The sequence below is a fragment of the Aythya ferina genome (assembly GCF_964211825.1).
Source record: "Aythya ferina genome assembly, chromosome: 2".
NCBI lineage: Eukaryota > Metazoa > Chordata > Aves > Anseriformes > Anatidae > Aythya > Aythya ferina.
In genome coordinates, this window is record NC_140297.1 from 75434798 (window position 1) to 75457463 (window position 22666).

Below are 22666 nucleotides of genomic sequence, written 5' to 3' on the forward strand. Positions count from 1 at the left end.
TTTCTTCCATGTTAACTCAGTGCTTGTGGATAACACCTAAATGATAGCCACAGTACTCTTTGTCTGAGAACAGATTCTGCACAAACAGTGTAAAATTTCCTTCACAGCCTGCCATACCATCCAGACACCAGAGAGGGAAAATAACTGTAAAATTTGAGTGCATATCCAGAAAGAGGTGTTGATTTATGCCTGATGGAAGATGGCCAACATTAATTTTATTAAATTAAAACCAGTCCACTATAAAATGCATAAATGAGCTCTGTGTTCATATTTCAGATGCAGAGGATAAATTATTAGACATCAGAAAAGCATTCTCTTCTGGTCACAGATATAGAGCTCTGCTTCCACCCAATCAGCACAGTGTCTGCCTTGATATATGGGGTAACCTCTGAAGATGATGAACATTTCTCAGGACTGAGTCAGATAAAAACTGCCATACTGCTATATGCACCCCACACAGCCATAAAGCAGTTGTAACTACAACTTCTTCCAAGTGGTGGGGATCACAACAAAGAAGTCTGAAGCGGTTTGTACATGAGCGTGTATAACATAGCAAAGATTTACAAGAAAAAAATGATGCAAAACATACAGGTTTTTCATTAGCAAGATAATATTTGGCAAGCTGAGAATATTCAGTTGTTGCACGTTTGAAAACAGAAAAAAAATGGCTATTATCTTGAAAAAGATTTCACAGTGCACCCAGGCTGTACTCAGTACAAGTTGCCACATGCCTGTCTCTGCAACATTGAGGACAGCCAGGAAAAGCCCTTGCCAAGAGCTACTGTGCAGGCACGCAACATGTGAGAAGGATGAGATATGATAACACACTGGCAATGCTTATTTATGTAAATGCAAGCATGCTACATGCTTAACGAATAAAATTGATGTTTTGTTGGTATTATCTTGATAACAAAGAACCTATACTGCTCTCACCTATTTTGTTCTATTGAACCTTCATTTTATTATGCTGCCCCTGCATATCACAGAAAAATGAAGAAAGATTTCAGTGAGATTTATAATGTTCCAGTGCGGTTAGACCCCCTTAAGTTACCCTTGCATAAGGGCAATTAAAACTGCTACCTTATTAGTGGTTTAGAACTGTCCTGGGACAGGGCTGTGCTTGAGGATCAGATATTCTCATGTTAACTATCACCCTTCAGTGAGGACTAAGCATCATCACAAGGAAAGAATCAAGAACTTTTTTTTATCTTACTCCACGCATTCTATTTTGTGTGGCCTTCTGGAGCTTCACAGTACAAGAAAACATAAAGTACACGTAGATTTATTTTAGAGCAAGACTTCCAACATCCCTTTAATTTGGATGGGTCACTTGGCACCACAATATTCCAATTTCCCGTTTTAGACAAGGTCTGTTAGATGGATCTCCAGTAAAGGGGGGTTCTCTTTTGCTTGGCAACCTGTTGGATCTTTATGGCACTTCTGTACTATGCAAGCATAGGATTTCCAGACCTTTGATTTAATATTCAGGTTAAATAGCTAAGTATATTAAAACTTTTTTTTTTTTTTTTTTTTACTGTTAGCTTTCAATGTGTCAACATGAAGCACTATTTCAAAATCTCTAGCAGTGAGCTAGACTAATCCCCATCAGTTTCTAAATCATATTTTGATTTGCAACATGACACTTCTTGAGATAGTCTTCTAAAAACAGACATAAAATGAATTGAGTGTGTTGGATGAATTGAGTGTGTTGGCTGATAACAGCTGACATTACTGTTGTAAATCTGTGCTCTTCCAGGTGCCTTCCAAAATTAACTAGTCACCCCTAACTGTTTAGTGAAATTGTCAGCTCATTTAATAGACACATTAAACTACTATTTATAAATTACTGTGACAATATTAGTGCAGCAGTTCCATAATAAGTAATATGGACACCTACGCATCTGCCACTATATTGTGCCCAGCTATCATGGCTGGAAGAAGAAGATAAAAAAAAAAAAAAAAAAAAAAAAAAAAAAAAAAAAAAAAAAACAACAACAGCAATTCCAGGTCATATGAAATATCCCAAATACTTAATATTACTTTAAAGTAAAACAAAAAAGTACTACAAAAATAATTACTTTTGGAAAAATATATGGTTGTGGAATAATGCTAAATTATAATAAACATCAAACATTTATTTCTGCAATCAAAAACTCAATGTCATTTCATATCTTTTTTTTCCCATGATTTAAAAAAAAATGAAGTATGATATAAAGATATTGATTAACTGCTGCTGAATGTATTTCAGTAGGTTGAGAACAGCTTATATTTGTATTATGCATGACTTTCACTATCTGGATTTAACAGCACAACTTCTCTAAATAACTTTTCCCATTCAGTGTTCTGCCTCTTTGAGAGCTTTGTGGAAAAGAAGAGGAAAATAGTAACACCTCTGTTGTCTCATTTTTTTTTTTTCTTTTTTACCTCAAAGAGTTTAGGTGAAGAAGATGCAAGTTATTTTTTGAGACACAGAGTATACCAGAATAAACATCAAATTGATGCTTGGCAGATAATAAACATTATTTCAAAAAATAACCATTCAGAATGGATTGCATATAAAAACAGATTTTCTGACAATCGTGCTGATGTATTAAATTAAACATCTTAATGTATTTTGTGTTTCACCACCAAGATCCTCCTGAATTTTATCAGGTAACAGCATAACATTTACTTCTGGCATACGAAGCATCACTATTATGTACACTACACTACAATTCTATTTTTCATCATGTTTAAGAAGCATCTTTTCAGCAACTTGATACAGTGCACAAAGTTTTAAGAGTTGAAAACATGCCAATTATATCTGTGATGTCATAAGTGTTACTTTTAATAGAAAAATCCACTAATTCTAAAGCTGCTTATGAGCTCACATTCAAATGTATTGGTAATAGTAAATTTTATGAATAAATAATATGATTTTGGCAGCTTAGAACTGACCCTAAATGACTATTGAGACTATCTTATATAAAGGCATAAAAACTAATGTATTACAGCAGTGCATCGATAGCATCTCTGTCTTTGAAGATAAAAAGCTCAGCAATCCTTTTGCCTGTGCTACAACACTGAACGCAATTAGAGTCCTTGTTTGCATCTTTAGCTAGTGGCTAGAACAACGATATGTGTTAAAGAAAGGATAATTAGTAGCAACCGGACATCATAAAGATGCAGTTTTTCATTATGAGATTGCCCTGACTTCAGCCTGTAAACGAAACTCATCATATTATCTTTGTGATATAAGCATACTGTTTTGCAAATATTATTGGCTCATATATTTTAGTGTTTAACACTAATGTTTATATCTGTAATATTAAAGTACACTTTTGTCCGGTTTGTCCAAACACCTAGTGAACCACATGTAGTCTTATGCTGTTCTATTTATACACACTCTACTTGTAACAAATTTGTGGAAGGGTAGGAAGGAAAAATAACTTTTTGTGAATTTTATTTATATTAAAAACAAACAAACAAACAAACCAGCCATTCACAGCCTTTACATTCTAATAAATAAATAAATAAGAGAGAGAGCGAGAAAGAGAGAGAGAGAAAGAATAAAATAAATACAAAGTATTAAAGTAAAAACTAAAACATGACACGTCATGTTTTTTTGGAAGGTGAATCTGAACCTCAATATCTAAGGAAATGGCATTTAGGGACCTAAGAAACTCATCTTATTTTCATTGAGTAAGGGCCTTTACTTATATTGAAAATTATAGATAGCATGCAATTATATGCTGTGCTACTATTTTTTCAGCTCACTATTTCAGCCATCCTTCCTGAAAACTCTATTTTCTAAATTCACGCTGACACCCCTCAAAGAACAGGCTATCAAATTACTTATACTCTATTATAGAAACAGTGGTCACGTAATGAGAGAGTGAATTGCATAAATTCTCTGCATGTGTGAGCTTGCATGCCTGTGCAAAGTATAAAAGCTATAATGCAAGACTTTGAATTATGAAGCAATATATCACATTAGAAATATATGAAAATGATCAGAACAAGCAGAAAGAAATGCAGCAAAGGATACTGAGTCACAAGACAGCACAGCAAAAGCTCTGTTGTCTGAAAACAGATTTGCAGTAAACATGCTGACGAGAAAAAAAAAACTGTGTGCATTCTAGGCTAGAGACTTCTGGGTTTAAACCTTATCCCTGATATCAGTCTGACTTTCATTGCTAAAAATCAAGTATGCTGTTATAGTAGACTGTTAATGTTACTTGTGGTGCACCACAAAGTTATCTCAGAACTTCCCAATTTTTTTGTTCTATGCCAAAACCAAGGATAAGGAAATAAGACAGACATACAAAGGCAGGAAGTAAATGTTCTAAACCTGAACACCAAAAATAAAAATCAAGTCTATAGCAGCTATATAAGAGGCTGAATGGTGAAGGGGATGGACAGGGGGAACTACTACCAGCTGAATATTTGCCCCATCAGAAACGGGTACATATTTATAGCACATTGCATTATTTGTCCTTGTTTGAACTTTTAAAGAAAGAGTAAAAACTTACCTTTCCCACATACTGAGGTTCAGAGCCCATGTACTCCTCCAGCACAAAAAACTGGTTCCACACCCAGCCTCGTTTGACTCGCTGGACTGATGACCTCCTCCCTGGCACTGGCACAACATTGTCTCTTGACTCTGCTTCTAAAGTCTGTTGCGGCTCTGGATGCAGTGGTGTTAGGAGACCTCCATCAAACAGGACCCAGAGAAGCAGGGATAAACAGTTCCTTGTAAGCATTGGCAATGGCTTCCCTACAGCAAGTAATAAAAACTCCAGCACTTAATGCAGAGCAGAGGAATCCAGGTTTGAGGTGTCTGTGGCCTCCACCACTTAGCTTCTGATTTTATTGCGGAAATGCTAATGCAGGCATTAATCCTTCTGATGACAAGGTTTTTGCTGCATTAAATTCCATCTAAAGGGACCTATAAAAGAGATTTACATGGCAACATCAAATTACATAAAATTACATTGAAACATTCATCAAAATTCTCACACCTAGTTAGTTTCTAGAGACAGAAAGAAAAGATTAGGAATCACAGTATTAAAAGCAATTACCATTTTGATTGTAGCACTGAGCTGCTCTAGAATATAGTGCTGTTAACATAGGAATAGCTCATTCTTGGCCTGCTTACCATCATCTGTGTCTCTGGTTTAGGGCAGGCCCACACCCTCTGCTTTATGACCCTGTTAACCAACAAAGCCATTGCCCATCAGTGATGTCAAAAGTATTTACTCTGGATTCACAAATAAAATGTCAGGAAGGAGAGGACCCACCCTTTCATCCATCTGCCAAGAGACAGGACACTTCACTTTTTGTCTCTGCCAGAAAAGTGCTTTGTATGCATCCTTTTTCTGTTACTACAGATGGACATGGACAAGGCTTATACTGAACCTTGGACTCTGGAGGACAAAATTTGTATGGATTCCATGGGAATTAATAAACGAGAAAGAGTGCATATACAGCTAAATCCCACAGTGCCGCCAACACACAATATACCATCCAGGACTGGCATTCTCTTCTCATGACAAGCCTTGTATCAAAACAGTAGTTGTGTTGCTCTTCAGCACTACTGTAAAATACATAAAAACAAAACAAAACAAAACAAACAAACAAACAAAAAAACAACAGTCCTGATCTGTGGAGAAAATGATAGAACTGCAGTCAGTGTAGAAAATGAAGCAACACAGAAGCCAGTAAAGTAAGACAGTGATACTCATTTATACAGACAAATGCCAGGTACACAGATTAAAAATAAATCAGTGCTAACTAACTACAGGGCTGAGACAGGACTATCACATCAAGGTGACAATTAAAACAGTGGTGATCCTTGTATCAGCCAAATGCTATCAGCAAAGAATAAAAAAAAACCTGAAGGAATTGTTATGTTATCACATTGCTCTGTTTATACCAGCACAGAACATTTGAACAAAAAGGCAGATAAGAAAGAATGCTGTGTTTTTCTAGCCACAGTGTAAATAACAGAGGTGCTTTCTTTTAGTATTTATGAAAATCTGATTCATTGTCTGCAATTAATAAAATGACAGTGCTAAAGGATGTAAATATTTAAATATGATGAATGTAAATATTTAAATATTATGGAGTGTGAAATTAGTTCAATAAAAAGTGCCTGTAGCTGTCATTGCCAACTCTGCACTAAGTTCAGCACCAACAAAAAAATGGTGAAAATGAGCACTCACACCATCTAACAATGCTGTGATGCAGCCCATAATAAAGTCACTGTGAAGACTGATAAATCGATGGAGTTCATGCTGAAACAAAAGAAGCTATTCTAGAATTTAGAACTAGACAATAAACAATAGCAAAACATCTATACATTTCTATTAAGGTGGGCCTCAGTAAGTATTGAGAGAACAGGGAGTAAAGAAAAAGAAAAAAAAAGTAAAGAAAAAGAAAAAAGAAAAGTAAATATTGTGTTTACTTTTCCCACTTTTCCAAGCTACTGATGCTTCCTTTAATAGACAAAATGGCTTTTATGAAGCTATCCATGACTATGCTGGCCCCAGTGCAGGTGTTAATTCTGAACTATCACATTTTCATAATGCTCAGGACAACTGTTTGACGAATCCTTTCCCTTCCATGGCCCTTATTCGTTAAAGGTGGATGACTGGCAGCCTGTATGTTGTACTCATTTGAACAAGCGGGGATTGAAGTTGTTTTCTAACAAATAAAATTTTTATAATCCACTGTTCTTTACTAATTTTAAATCCCAATGTGTACTGAAGACTTTAAAACGATTGTACTGAAGACTTTTAAAACGATGGTTTAGTGGTTTAGATGGTTTAGATGGTTTAGCTAGCGTTAGGTCAGAGGTTGGACTCGATGATCTTGAGGTCTCTTCCAACCTAGAAATTCTGTGATTCTGTGATTCTGTGATTTAATAATCCTGTCTCATTAAGACCTGCAACCTAGGGATGAAATACCAGCCTACTCCATAGGTCTGTTGTTTGTCAGGTACAAGAAATTCTACTTTTAGGATTTAAGATGGATGCATTTTGCATTATAATAACAAAAATACGATTTATATCAATATGGAATTCACCACTTGGTTAGGGCCATATTGTGCCATTGATTTTTAAGTAGAAGTTTCTCCCAAATCAATAAAGAGTTCTGCTTAAAAATCAATGGCATGATATGGACCTCAGAACAGAAGACATGGTAAAGTACCTAACCATATATATTTTCTCATTTTCAAGCACTGCTATAGCTTATATTTTCCTTATAAATAATACCATTACTATCCATAGCAATAAATAACGTTTAAATTCTTATTTGTTAGCTACGTGGTAAAGTATCTAAATAGAAAGGATTTATAACTGGAACACCAAATAATGAGTTTTGAAGAAAAATTAACAAATAAAACCTTAGAAGAATAACTGCAGTCCCTACTCTAAATACAGAAAAAGATTCCTGTTCTAATGACAAAGGTTATATTTTGGGTGTTTGAATTCCTTCAGAAAGTATAAAAAATGAGAGAACTCCTATTTGCTCATGATCCTTTTCTAACACCAAAAAAACCCACATTTTTTCTAAATTGCGCTCAAGAGATTTCAATTATTTTTTTTTTATCTACAAAAAAATATTTCCAGGTACCATGCATATGTCAAAATTCTCATTTGTGTTACTGTTTCTATTCTACGAATTTTATTCCATCAATAAACATTTAAGACAGGACCATACCATACTAGAGGGTGGGGTGTCCAAATGAATATTTGGAATCTATTTCTATTATCATACTTATTTACCAATTCACATTATTTTTTGTGCTTCTCTCTCTTCAGTGCACTCAACAGCATAGAACATCAGGTTCAGATTGTGTTCAACCATAATTCAGTTAAAAAAAAATATCCAAACTCCTGTATCTCTCTTGATCCACAACTGCAGGATACATGCCTAGTATTTGTGGCAAAATCAGAGTAACTACGCAACACATAAATAAATAAATAAATAAAAAGAACTTAAAGTATCCTTTTGAATTGCTCAGGCGTGGATGGGAGATGGAAATAAACAACATAAAAAAGTGTTGGGGTAGTCTGCACTGCTTCACAAAGCCCGAAATCATGCTGTATTCAATTTAACTGCTGTACCACAGCTCTTTGCTGAGGAGGCTACGTGCATTGCGGTTCTCCCAGCAGAGCTCTGCCTCCGGCCATGTCTGTCAGTCAGGGAGCTTTTAAAATGTTATACAGCACCAAAAGTAATGCAAAGAGATTGAAGGATTTCAGTGAAAGAACAATTCCCCCTTGGCTGGAAGGTTAGTAACACGCAAAACACAGGGCACTTTAACCCCTTCTCTGTCGGTTGCTTGGACTGCCTTCAAGAGAGAATGCTGCAGAGCAAGCAAAGCGCAATGCCAGCACTCACCTCATTCCCGGCAGCTTCAAAACATGGGTGAACATAAGGGTCAAAGAAAAAAATGGGAGGCTAATAGGTGTTGCTGTATAGGATTGCAGCACAGACACCCTCATCATCTGCAAAAGAGTTCACCACGAATAATTTTCACTTTTAAAGCTCAGCAGTTACAAGAGAATCCAGCACTTCACTCAAGAAAACCATGCCAGTTTGCCACTGCAAACACCTGAGCAGCAGCAGACTGAGGCAGACAGTCTCTCCCTGCCTCCTCTCCTTCCCCAACACTTCACTGCTGGCTTTGGAGGAAGCCTGGTGGAAGCAGCTTGACAGAATATATTTAATAACACAGTTGGCATTTGTGCAGTGATTCAAAGGCTAAGACTAGTGTTTCTTTTAGTCTGTGTTTTCTGGTTTGCTTTGTTCTTTTATTTTTTATTTATTTATTTTTATTTAAGCTAGCTGTTAGTCTTCCAGCCATGATGCCTAAACCTGTTTTGGTGCTTTTACGTTGTCATACACTCATTAAATGTTTAAATCAGAAAGCCCTTTTATACATTTACCTAGAAAACTGTTATGAGAACTAGGAGGTAACTGTACAGAAATCCAGTACGAATATTCAATATTCCAATATTCCAATAAGAATAAGAAAGGTACGGTACTACATCTCCTAAATTTCCTAAAGAATTATTTCCTCTGATGCTTAGAAAGGAGGAGATCTAGTAAGAGTTGTGCACAGACTTGCATTTGCAATGCATCTCTTTTCCATTCAATATGGAAGTACAGAATGCCAAATTTTTTTCCTGCATCTCGCTTTTTTCAAGATTAGCCTTTGCTAGTCATTTCTGTAGATTATGTTATATGCATTTAAGTACCAGTGTGTGACTAACTTAATTCAGAAACAGAGTTACAAAGGCAAAATCCCCCAAATGAATTTACCTACACACATGATTTTATACACTGAGATTTCATTTTTTTTTCACTTTCACAGTTTGAAAAAGTGAAGTGATGCAATAACAAACATGGACAATCTGTTAAAACGTGGTACCTAAGTAATCTTGATCCTGTTTACTCTGTCCCCAAACCTGCAAGGCTAAGGAGCTCATGAAATGCAAATGATGAATTAAATATCATTACCAAGAGCATTTATTGAGAATAACAAAATACAGTACAAATGGTGCTCCTGCAAGAATTTTGATACTGACCTGGATTGTACGGCCATTAATCTAAACAGCCTGAGCAAAGGAACACTATAGGAATAGCAAAACTGATGTATGCCATTGTTACTGCAATAATCTTCAATCAAAGAGAGTCACAGCACACCCAACACAAGTCACCTCACCAAGCTCAGTAAAGGTTATCCCTTCTAGAGAGGACAGCCATATATCCTCTACAGTCACTACTATACACACAAGGCTTGATTTAGAGAAGTCTCTGAAAGGAAATTATAAATGATCTTTGATCTATATGAGGTATCTTCTTGGATCAGACAGTGGATTAGCTACTGTCGTATGCAGACAAGCTAGAAACACTAAAGCTCCGTGAAGCACTCAAAACTGTCCTCAGTCCAGCAAAGACGATAATTGCACCTCTGTGAATGGAGGCAAATTGCTTACTGACAAAGTATCCATTATGCACTGATGGTGGGAACATTTCTGCAGCCACCTTAATCATAAATCCATCAGCCTAGAGAATGCTTTTGCTTATGTGAAACAACAGCTAATGTAGAACAACCATCTTCCTACCCATAAAGAGGTTTGAAAAAAAATGGCAGTACTGTAAAATGGTTGATCCGTGCCAGATGAAAAGCCAACTAAGATCTATAAAAGTGTATATGCTGTAACAGCTGACCATCTAACTTCACTTCTCTGCCATATCTTGAAATAAGAAAATGCAACAACAGGAAAAGAAAATATCTATACTGTTATCTATACCGTCAGTATCTATTAAAATTAACTGCAAAAGCATCTGAAATGATATATCCTGTGGCTAAATGAATGGTAACAGGATATGGAAAATCCTGTTCATCTCTCACCTTGATAGATTTTCTTTCACTGACCTTAGGAAAATTAGTTCCACGGATAATCTCAAAGGTACTTAGTTAAACAATTCCCATTTGATTTGACTCTAGATGTCTATATGTATTTGTGAATTTGACCTTCTTGCCCTTCAAAATCTATCTAGACACCTTGGAAATAACTGTAATTCTTCCTTTTTTACGCCTTTTTTTTTTTTTTTTTTTTTTGAGCGTAAGTAGGAACTACTTCAAAACATCAAAATGCGGGTTAGGAAGGAGATTACAAGCGAACAGATTAACAGACTAGAAACCTTGAACTGCTAAGGAGAGTAATTTTCATTCTATCTGTCCTCCAAATTGGAAAAGTTTCAACAGGATGATTGCGCAAGTCCCACCTCTGTGGCCACAAAACCCATTTGGCAAGTGTGTCATCTGGAATCCATGCCAGGCGACTCTCACAAGGTAAAAAAAAAAAAAAAAAAAAAAAAAAAAAAAAGCATACTTCATCTCACTAGATCCCAGATGCTAAGAAAGCATCTGACTTTCTGGAGTCTTAACATGGTCCATAACACAAAATAGTTACTCTTGTATCTCCCCTTGGATGGGACACAGTAAGTCAAAGAAAGCTAGAATGGATTTCCAGCTATATATTTTGAGTACTCATAAAGCTGAATACCTGAATCTCAGTCTGAATTTCAGTTTATATGAAGTTGATGATGAACAGGAGGAACCGAGAACCAATAAAATTACCAACCCTGAATACTTTGGAGCTTAGTGATGAGAGCACTATCATAAAATATGAGAAATATGGGTACATACATGTATCTCACAGATCTTGGTAATTCTGGGAGATAGCTGTCATGTACTGTAGGAGAACAAGCAGATGCTGGTCTTCCTCCTGCAATAAGGTGACTTTAGCTCTTCTTTTTTAAAATTTAATTAGAAAGACCCCCAAATCCTAATAATAAGGCCCAACATTTTGTTTGATATGAAGTTACTAAAGTTACTAAATATTCCACTTGGCAAGAAAAAGATGGATTTTGTTAAGGCTCTGGTTTTTGGATATGACTGCTAAAACCAACCTCTGTTCAATTGTTATTTGCATAGTTGCATCTTCTATACTGAGTTAACAGTTCAATTCTAATGTCAGTTTTTCCTATAGACATCAGGAGTAATACTAACACGAATATGGAATACTCTGCTGAATTTCTTACTGGCATAAAGCCAAAGTGAGATAAGGTACCTGGTCTTTGAGTGTGACTGTTGTTGTAGCACATTCATAGGAAGGCAGACACACAAAGACATATTACAGTACAAAAATTGTGTGATATACTGTATGGGTATCCAACAGACATATTTATGAAGTGCCTAAGAGTGGAGAGGAGTCTAATTATGTCTGGCATTTCTGAGGACTACACTAATAAAGTATTATAGATGCACATGCATGCTTTAACAATGGGCTTGCTAGCATACAAAGAAAGTGATTAACTTAAGATTAATTGGTACCATATCAAAAATAAATAAAACATACTTCCAAAAAAAATGTAACTGTGTTATGTTGAGAGTTATAGAAAAATTAAAAGATGAAAAAAATATATAAGAATGTTCTTTGCGAATAGGAAACAATAAACTAGTTCCGTATACAAACAGTTATACTTAACATGTCACTTTTGTCATCACTAGCAATACTTACAGCATATCATTTATGACTTAAATGTAAGCCACTGAGCCATCATCCTCTGTGGGAATGTCACCATGGATGACACCATGTCCAACTCATAGCCATGCATAAGAATATCAGAGACAGGAATGTCAAAAAAAAAAAAAAAGAAAAAAAAAAAGAAAAAAAAATGAAACTTTCATTATAAAAATGAAAATACATCAGCCGATGCACAAGACTCCATGGTTCATTGAACCCTTGAATATCCACTCAGGTAAAATGAAATTTTCACTACAGGTTAAACATGAATGCTCCTTTCAGTGAGATTAAAACCTAGGCCAGTATTACCCAGTAAATATATAATGCAATTGTGAAGTCATCAGTAAAAATTGTTCAATCATCAGTAAAAATTAAGAAACAAAATGCCTCAGAATAGGACAAAATTTCCTTTCCTCTAAGATGATGATCAGATGATGAACTAACATCATCTATTTTATTTTTGCTTTGTCTTGTATCATGCTACATGTATATTGGTCTTGTCTCAGAAAAGTACTATGGTGAATCTACACTTAGTTTACCAATGATCTAGAATCTTTATTTTTGATAAATTACAAACATTTTCATTTCTGGTAGAAATCTGTCAATGTCAGTGCTAAAGCATGGACAATAAGGAAACCATCCTTCATTCTGCTGCCCTTCTCTGTTTTGTTTTTGAATGAATACATGAGATGTGGGAAATGAGAGAAAGGCAAACAAAACAAAGCCTTTCAATGCATAGACAATATAATTAAGGAAATATTTTATATATCTCAGGCAACTCAGATGTATTTATAATTTTGTAAGTAATATGGGAGACTGAAATTAAAGTGAGCACATTTTTATGTGCTCTGTAATGTGCAGTTTTCTTATTCCCTAGGGTCTTTCTTTTTTTTTGGGAAAAAAAAAAAAAAAAGAAAAAGTCAAGAATTCCAGCAATTACTTGAAACTGCAAACATACTTTCGGTTAGATTCCATTATTAAAATACTTTCTATTATTGGTCAGACTCTGATTATAATAGATTTGATACTACCCATTATAGATCTTATGTTATGGGATTACATGTATATACTAAATTACATAACCTGTTTGTTGATAGATATTTTAAAGTAAGAGTTCTTGCAGGCATTTGTTTTTTCAACTTTGTGCGTTGTGTATACAATGGCATAATTATTACATAATAATATATTATTATAATTTATAATAACAAAGTTACTCCATATAATATTAATATAAACTGCATAACCGCAGACACTTACAGTTGAAAATAAGGGTCTTAGAATGCCAATTATTGCAACTAGGATAAAATAAATTTAAATGTCTCTGTATCTTATAACAATATTAGTAAGAATTTAATTTTTAATATGGCTTTCCATAATATACTATGGAAATCTATAGCTTAGCTTGTGCATGTATTTTCAACCACAATCTTACATTTTTGGTCTTCTGAAGAGTTAATCGGTTTGCTCTATCAGTACTGACTTTCATAATTTCAGAGGATGTCAGCCTTCTCAGGGAAAAATAACAGACAGTAGGTTTGCCCAACAGGTTTCAAGCTGTTAATCTTGTGAATATTAACAGGTAGACCCAGAGACAATAGGACCAACAGAACCTATCTGATGTCTGAACCTATCAGACATCACCTATCTTAACCATGTGAATGTTCAGCTCAGGTCTCTCAATATTCTGGAATTACCTATCTTACACTCGGCATATACCAATGCTCAATAGTATGTTTAATAATACATAGCTCTTATACCTAGTAATGTATCTCTTTTCACAACTGTTTTTGACTTGTTGACCTATACATGTTATGTTAGGAGATGCAGTTGTAATGAGCCTATGACTTTTCTGGTGACTGATGAACTACGAAAAAAAGAAAAAAAAAATCCTTCATGAGTTATAAAACATGAGCAAGAGTTATTTTAGGGCTTTTTTTTTTTTGCTTTTTTTTTCTTTCTGTTCTTTAAAACTGACAGGTTTCTTTGTTTCTTTGTTAATATGTTCCCATTGCAGCATAGGAATACAAGGATCAGATACGTGATAAACAGGTCATCACAACTACCAAAGCAGGTTATGGTTAGACTGACAAAAACTCTAAGTAGAGAGCTCAGTCATCTACAATTAACCTCAGCCAAAGTAATCCTCAAATGTTTTTTGATGTTCAGAAACAGATGTGTTTCATTAAAGCTTACTTATCAGAGCTGTCTTTGATAAGTATCAGAGCTAATTTCTCCTCAAGAAACCTTTCACTCTTGCAAAACCTTCCACCCTCCAGTCTACGTGGAAGTGTTCCCAACCACAAGACATTTTACAGTCTCAAGGAAGATAACAGTATTCTTGCCTGACTTTCATCATTATAAATTTTCATGTCTCTCATGTGTGACTGTTCAGTTCCCAAACACCAGACTAATGAATTGAGTAATTTCATAACACATACTTGCTGTGAATTTCAGCAATTATGGTCCAATGTAGACAACAGATGTGGTCATGCAGATTACTACAACAGCCTTAATCTATGCCTTGACCACAGAAATAAATGTGATTTTTACCTATGAAAATGTTTTTCCTTTCAGTTTCTTTCCTGCCCTTCTAAATTTTAAATTAAAAGGAGAAGAAAACAATTTATTAGAAGAAAGACAGGTTTTGCCATCTGTATAGTACTCACAGTTAGAAATTGAAATTATTGGAGCTTTCTCTCACTGACCCTTTTATTTCCCCATATAGCAGACAAGTGAACCTCTATTAGGTTGTGTTAATATATTTCCATAATTTCAGTCATGCAAATATATGTTTAAGTTATTCAATTAAGGGTAAGTATTCCTTTTCCTTTGTTTTGTTGTTCGTGCCCAATCTCCCAGCATTACAAAAAAGTACAAGGAACAGGCAACTTAAAATGTGAAATACAAAATTTCAAAAATATTTGAAATATTTCAGAATACTTTTTCCAGAAAGAAAAATGTCCATAAAGAGTCATAGGACATTTTCAGTTAGCACTGATTTAACTTAGATTAGAAATTATATCATCATATTATGCTTTTCCATTAAGATACTACTTTGCATTGTTTTAATAGTCAGATACAGCAGCATTAATTAAAATAAAGCACATATTTTCAAAAACTATCACAGCCAATATCCTCAGTTTTAATAAAAGGCAGTTTTGTTTTTCTTTTGTGCTTGCAATTTAAGTAAAGTTTTCCACTTACTTTTGTCTGAGATCCCTCCATGCTACAGTAAAAATGCAAGTGTAGAGTGGACAGGTTTCTTGTGATTTATATAACTTAGTTCAATACATGTAATAAGCAGCTTGTTTATTGCATATATTTCTTTTATTTTTAGAATTAGCATACATTTGTCTAGTTATTGCAGTTTGTAAAATTGTGGTTTAGATAGGAAATCAATAATGCCTTTTTAAGGTTAAGCTCGGTGAAACAAAGTGTTGAAATAGTCCCTGATGAAATTGCACCTCAGCTGAACTCAGAAAGAACAGCATTATGAAGAGAGGATAATGTCATACCTGCAGTATTATAGATTGCAGTCAATCAATCAGATATACTGTAATCGCTAAGGACACAGTCCTTCTATTGTACTAAAAAAATATACCTTCAGGCCCAAAGGTAGAAGGATTGACACCTTTAGTTTGGAGTTACCTAAGTCAAATTCTTTCCTAAAATAAGTGAAAGGCTCATGGGTCTTACTAGAAGACTCACATGCGTTCCTACAGGTAGTAATGGAGTACTGCGCAAAAGAGTAAGCCAGGAGGAGGGCTAACACTCTGCACTAAACAAGCACAGAGGGAGCTATTACTTTGGTGGAAATAAACACATACTTTTCTCTACATATATTCTGGGGTGTGGTCAAGTGTAATCCACTGTGTGGTTCTCCACAGAATCACAGAAACAGAATGATTGAGATTGGTAAGTACCATCTAGTCCAGCTCTCTTGCTAAAAAAAAAAAAAAAAAAAAAAAAAAAAAAAAAAAAAAGGTCAACTATGACAGGTTACCCAGGACCATGTTTTCAATTCCTCCACAGATGGAGACTCCACCACCTCTCTGAGCAACCTGTTCTAGTGTTTGACCCTTGCACAGGGAAAAAGCATCTTCTTGTGTTGAAATGGGATTCCATGTGCTCTAATTTGTTCTCATTTTCTTTTTGTCTCATTACTGGGCACCAGTGAGAAGACCCTGGACCTTCTCCCTCCCATTAGGTATTTATACTCACTGATGAGATCCCCTGAACCTTCTCTTCTCCAGCCAGAACAGTTCCAGTTCTCTCAGCCTTGCCTCATATGAAAGACAATCCAGTTTCTTATATAACACTGTGGCCCTGCACTAGATTCACTCCAATAAGTCTGGATCTTGCAAAGGAGAGCCCAGAACTGGACTGGTTCTTCACATGAAGGTAGCACATGAGCCAAAACAAACTCTCATTTGTCAAACCCCATCTCTCCATGGAACCTTTCCATTCTCTTCCTCCAAGTCAGAGGGAATTCTAGAAATGGTTATAGTTCACTTTTCAATTATTTTCCTAATTTCTTTTTTATAAATACACTAGGCTACATTTATTATTAATAACAATTGCATTTGTTGACATGGGAGACCAAAATATAGGTGTACACTGTGAACTTCTAAATGCAAGTTGTTTGATTTTTCTGAACAACTGCCTAATAAACTTCTTAGAATGCTTTGAAGGGTAAAATATCTCTATCTGTATCATTGATCTGTATCTGTTTAGAGATACAGATCAATGACAATAAAAAGTCAGGCACTTTAATTAATATTAAATATACCAAATAAACGTTACTTGGAAAATATTTTTTTTTAATCTAGTGAACATAAAAATTAGCTCACTTTTCACACCTATAATAATTGTATGAAAAAATAATTTTCTGCTGTAAATTGTAGTGCTTTGGGATCATATTTATTTTGTCAAAAATGTAATAATCAAAAGATGGTTGATGACATATTTTATCTGGATATTTATTTCATCCATATAAAATAATGACATATTTTATATGGATGACATATCTTTATCTGGAAGTAAAGAAAGTTCAGTTTGCACAGACAGCTTTCCAAAACGTATATGTAAATTAATTCATTTATATCTCTAACATTCTTTAAAAAGTTACTCAGCTTCCTACCTTTCTCTAACAGAGGTCATAAAATTGTTTCTCATTACATTTTTGACAGATTATTCAGAAACACAAAGTGAACAATTAATTTACCATAAAATTGAGTATTTGCCTTACTTAGTGGTTAGGGTGTTAGTAAGGTGTTAAAAGCAATTGATGATATGAAAGACAGTAAAAGCTTATCACTTAGAGAAATTTCAGCTGAACTGCTTTTATTACTTTGCCTCACTTTAGCTCAAAATTTCTGTGATGTTAGAGCTTTTGAAATTCCTGGGAGGGTTTTATCCCCAGGAAGAGCCTTACTTTCCATTTCAAAAAGAACTAAACGAATTCTTTGTTTTTACCCCTTTTGATGCATATACACATTTTTGTATGGTTTGTGACATTAAAGAGCATTAAAAGCCAAATTTTGCAACTCAGAAACTGAATAAAATTGCACTTTTGAGACTACATCGACCATTATTGGTTTTACTATTCCTTTGGTTTTGCAAACAAAACACAGTGCAACAAACTTACATGATCAATGAGAATTTTTCATTGATTCACAACTTGCATCTACTCAACTATCAGATGTAATATGATATTTACTAGCTTTATTAAGACACATGGGCAGAAAGTAATTTCTGGTAAGGACCAAAGCAAGAGAGACCAGACAAGAGCCTGGCAAACACACTTCTCACCTACCATATGAAAACCAGAATCCTTCTTGAGCAGTGGCATTAAGTCACACATTATGGAGCTATAACCATCCTCTGATAATACTAGGGAAGACGTCTATTCCTGTATTTTTCCCCTCTGTTTTGCCAAGCATTTGGAAAGTCCTTCTTTCCACTTCAGAATGAAACAATAGCCAAAATCTCAAATGTTTATTTATAAACTAGCTGTTATGATGTCTCTGATACATATGTTTACCTAATGATGGACAGCCAAGAAAAGAAATCTATTTTCTCAAAAGGAAACAAAGAGAAAAAAATATCCTTGTTTCAGCTGGGATAGAGTTAATTTTCATCCTAGTAGCTGGTAAGGTGCTGTGTTTGGAATTTAGGATGAGAATGATGTAAATAACACAATAATGTTATAGTTGCTGCAGAGCAGTGCTTACAGCTTCTCGTGCTGCCCTGCCAGGAGCTGTGAGGGGACACAGCCAGAACAGCTGGCCCGAGGGATGTCCCACACCATGTGGCACCATGCTGAAAAATAAAACTGTGGGGAATTGGCCGGGGGGCCATCAGTCAGCAGGTGGTAAGCAAGTGTGCATCACTTTCTTTGTATATCTTTTTATCATCATCATTAGTAGTAGTATTTTCCCTTCACTGTCTGTCCTAATTAAACTGTCTTTATCTCAAACCATGGGCTTTCACTTTTTTTTTTTTCTTTCTTTTTTTTTTTTTTTTTCTTCCTATTCCTGATTCTCTCTCCCATCCCCCTTTGGGGGTGGTGGGAGGGAGCAAACAGCTATGTGGTGCTTAGCGGCCTGTTGGGTTAAACCACAACAAAAAGCAAAGTTCCAAGATTTAGGTTTTCTGTTAGCACTGAATAAGAAATTCATCTTCTTGGATACATACCCCCAAACACAGAAAGGATTATAACCTTCTGAAGGCCCTTCCCAGCTCAATAAGAGAGGCTTTGCTTCTCTTTGTTACCCATGTTATCCATCGTCATGGTATTCAGGCATCACTAATGATAATTAAATATTTAACTAGTTAGCATCTGGGGCAATAGTTGGCAGTCTGGTTGGACAATAGCTCCTGTGAGCAGCAGACAATCAGAGCAGAAAGAATTATTGTGATTATTTCTTAATAAGGTAGTTAAAATGGCTCTCAGCTAATCAATGAAAAAGACCTACTTACTAGCCCCTTGTTCAGAAACAACTTAATAACAGTTATGCAAGCAAGAGCTTTCAGACAAATTACAGAGACTTTCATATTTTACTATTAGTGAGAAATAACCATGTCACAATTAAGTAAGTGAACCTGCAGAGAAAGGTGCAGGGAATTGCTAATTGCCCCATAAATACACAGATGAGTGTCAGCAGCTGTGCAGCATCCCAGTTGTCTAGCTGGCTCAAGTTACTGAACTTAATAATAAAATACTGTGCCAGAGTTCCCGCTTGTCAACACACTGATCAACTCATCCCTTTATTGTTGGCTTGCTAATTGCCTTCCCTATCTATGTCTCTTATCTTTTGCAGCAAGTTTTAGGACTTGTTTTTCAAGAAGGGCGAAGAGAAGGAAAGAACCTTTCTTCCTCATTAATATGCAATAGCTATTGCAGTATATTAGGTTTATAGGTAGACACCTGAATTAAACAGTTCTGCTTCTCAAAGATGCTTTTAGTCAGAAGTTGTGTATGCAAAAGACTTTGGAAAATCAGGACAAGTTTTTAGATGCATATTAGCACAGGGCACGCACATCCTTTCATTATCAGTATGAATAGGAGGCTGGACCATGTTAAAATTTAGGGTTGTTTACTTGTGCAAGTACTGAAAAAAAATTACAGCATATTCAGCAATGCTTTAAGTTCAGATCCTTGCTGTCTGAAGTGACATTAAAAGTAGAGAGAACAAACAGTGGCCAATCTGATTTTGAAGAACACTGCAGAGTCTTTTAAAGTATTCACAACAAAACTACAAAACCAAGTTGTTTTTATTTATTTATTTATTTTCTTTCTTTCTCTATTCTTTTAGAGTTGATGTCCCTTTCAGCTTAAGGGAGGTAGCAAGTTTAACCTCTCAGTTTTATTCTTCAAAGATTAAGCACTCCATCCCACAAAGTAAAGGTTATTTTTCTCAAAGCAATGCCAAAGCCAATTATTACAAAGTCTCCTATCAAGCTCTTTCAGATTTTATTTTTTTTTATACTCATAGGAAATCAAAGCAAAACCCTCAGGTCTCTAATTTTCTTCAACTTATTTCAAAAATCAAATAATTCTCAGTCGTTCATATGATACCATATGTCTATTAAGTGGGACAAAGCTTTTGTTACAACTTATTTGCTTTGGTCTGTAGGCCAAAAATCTCAGGACAGTAGATTTTCATTTATTTTTTGTCATTTCATTGTGTGTGTGTGTATACATATACATGTATTTGTATGTATGCCTTATAAGAAAAATTAAAGTGTGTTCCTTAGAGGCGTGTCTAAGAGTGGTGCATTGGCAGAAAGAACATGAAAAATATTGACTGTTAAGTCTAACATAAATGAACCTATGCAATACAGTGTAAAAATCCTTTTCTATTCCAAATTTATATCAAGATTAACCATTTCTGAAGAACAGGACTAGAGATACAGTTTCTTCAGGTTTACTTCCCTGAACAGGTTTCCCTTCCTGTACCAGATTCACTTCAAAAAAGACTCTTAACAATAGAGTTGCTATTCTACAGTGAAGAAAAAAATAAAAATGAAGTACTCACTTGGAGTATCTTCCATGCTCTAGAAACAGCAGTGGTCTAGTGCTTAGATATGGAAACAAGATAATGAAGATTTTTATTCCACTGAAAAAAACAATCAAATATAAAGCATTGTCCCCCAAAGTATAATACCCCCATATAAAACTCACACTCACTTTCTATTATTTAGACTCTGTGCCACTATCATTTATTCTGAAATGTAAAAGCACTGCCTGTAGCACTTCCCTGTTCCATGTTTCATTTCTAAATTTTCCCTTGTCAAAAATGGAACTATAGACTTAATTTGGGCTTGGAGAAAAATAAATTAATCCTAAGGTGGCCCAAAATCTTCTTAAGGTTATAGAGGGTAGCACATGAGGGTGGCACAAGGGGAGCAATATGATGAAGATTTAAGATTGGATACATTTTAAATGCAGTTGATGCTAATACAGATTTTGCACTCCTTCCTCCAAAGGAAGGTATCAGTGGAAGAAATATATGTAGTCTCTGCTTACTGAATACTTACACAGTACTCAAAAAGTGCAGAACAACTAAGAAGGCCAGACAACTTTAAATCTCTTTGCTTCACCAGTAAAGGAAGGTTACTTCCTTTATCTCAGCCCATGAATTTTCTCACTTTTCCCCTTCCAATTCTGTCCTCTCTCTTGCTGCAGGGGAATGAGTGAGTGGCTGTGTGGTGCTTAGCTGCCTACCAGGGTCAACCCACAAAATGGTTAGACGAGGAGACTGAAAGTATTAAAGATGAAAATGAAATTAGCAAGAATATTTATTTTATTCATACTACAAAGACCTTATGATCCACAATAATGTATCTGATTAATTTATACTTCACATATCAGTTGTAACTGCTGGAAAAATGGCTTAGGTTCAGCTGGTTATTCTCAACTTTTTTTTTGGAGGGTAGAAAATATTGTAATACAACCAGACCTGAACTTAGTGATGCGAATGAAAACAACTTAGAGATATTTCAAGCAGCATGATCACAGACCATTTTCAAAAAGTAAATCTATAAGTCAGCCTGGGGAACCATGCACAGCTCCCTCTAGTCACAAATCCCAAGAGCTACTTATCACCCTTCTTACATTAAATACTGTAATAGTTTGACAACCTGGCATTATATTATGCATAACAGCATCAAATGCAGCAGTCTTCTGCTTCAGGACACATAATTCGTATCTCTTCCACATACATTAGACTTTTCTTCATCTTATCAACTACATCTAAAGATTCGATTCTCCCTGGAATTAATTTTCATTCTGAAAACTCAAGTTGAATTTCTATATATCCCAGAAGAACCCAGGTAACTGAAAAAAGTCATAGCTATAAACAAAATTATATCGAACCCTAGTGTTGGTAATGTTTATTATATTTTCCTGGAAACTATTATTTTTTTCTAAACAATTGGCATTATTTAAAGCTTATATATTACTCTAACTAGACACAGGTAGACCAGAAAACAAACAAACAAACAAACAAACAAAAACAAACATGCAGCAACAATGGAGAAAATGGTCATTTAACTTCTAAGAATGAGCAATTAATCCAAGCTTTATAATGCATATATGGAACTACATAACCTATCTTTCTTCTCCGTAGTCTAACAAAAGAAACTATTTGCTTTTAGTTTGTAGATAATAGAAGCAAAGAAAAGAGGCAAAATATTGGAACTGCATTTTATGTAAAATTAGGATTATCAAATTAAGAAGCATCATAAGGTGGAAAACTCTCTCTTTTTGACTTGCTATATCTGAAATATCAAACATTTATTTTTTGTTTTGTTGTTGTTGAGAAGTAAGTAAGGCTGACAATTTATATGAAACGTTTCCTACCAGAAATAGTTTTTTTTTTTTTTTTTTTTTGTTAAACCAAGACAAACCACATAAAATTAATGAAAAATAATTTCAGAAATGAGATTAGGAACTATTTTAAAAACACTCTTCCACTTCTTAATTTTCCAAATAAAAGTTGTTTTTCAAACTTAAAATACCTTATAAAACCTTTAAATTTTCAAAGGAAATTATTCCCCTTTCAGGACTATCA

At 34.9% G+C, this 22666-nt stretch overlaps 1 protein-coding gene across 6 annotated transcripts in view; it reads right to left on the reverse strand.

The window, feature by feature from the left end:
* The window catches only part of CDH12 (cadherin 12), a 588550-nt gene that overhangs the window by 166403 nt on the left and 399481 nt on the right, over positions 1-22666 (reverse strand). For 4 of the 6 annotated variants that reach the window (XM_084508734.1, XM_084508730.1, XM_084508731.1 and 1 more), the window contains one exon: positions 4512-4927. In XM_084508734.1, coding sequence (XP_084364860.1) covers positions 4512-4742 — 231 coding nt within the window. In that variant the 5' untranslated portion in view covers positions 4743-4927. Of the gene's footprint in view, positions 1-4511; positions 4928-5137; positions 5155-12083; positions 12166-22666 lie in introns of those variants that run through there. The other 2 variants (XM_084508732.1, XM_084508735.1) reach the window with 2 other exon arrangements.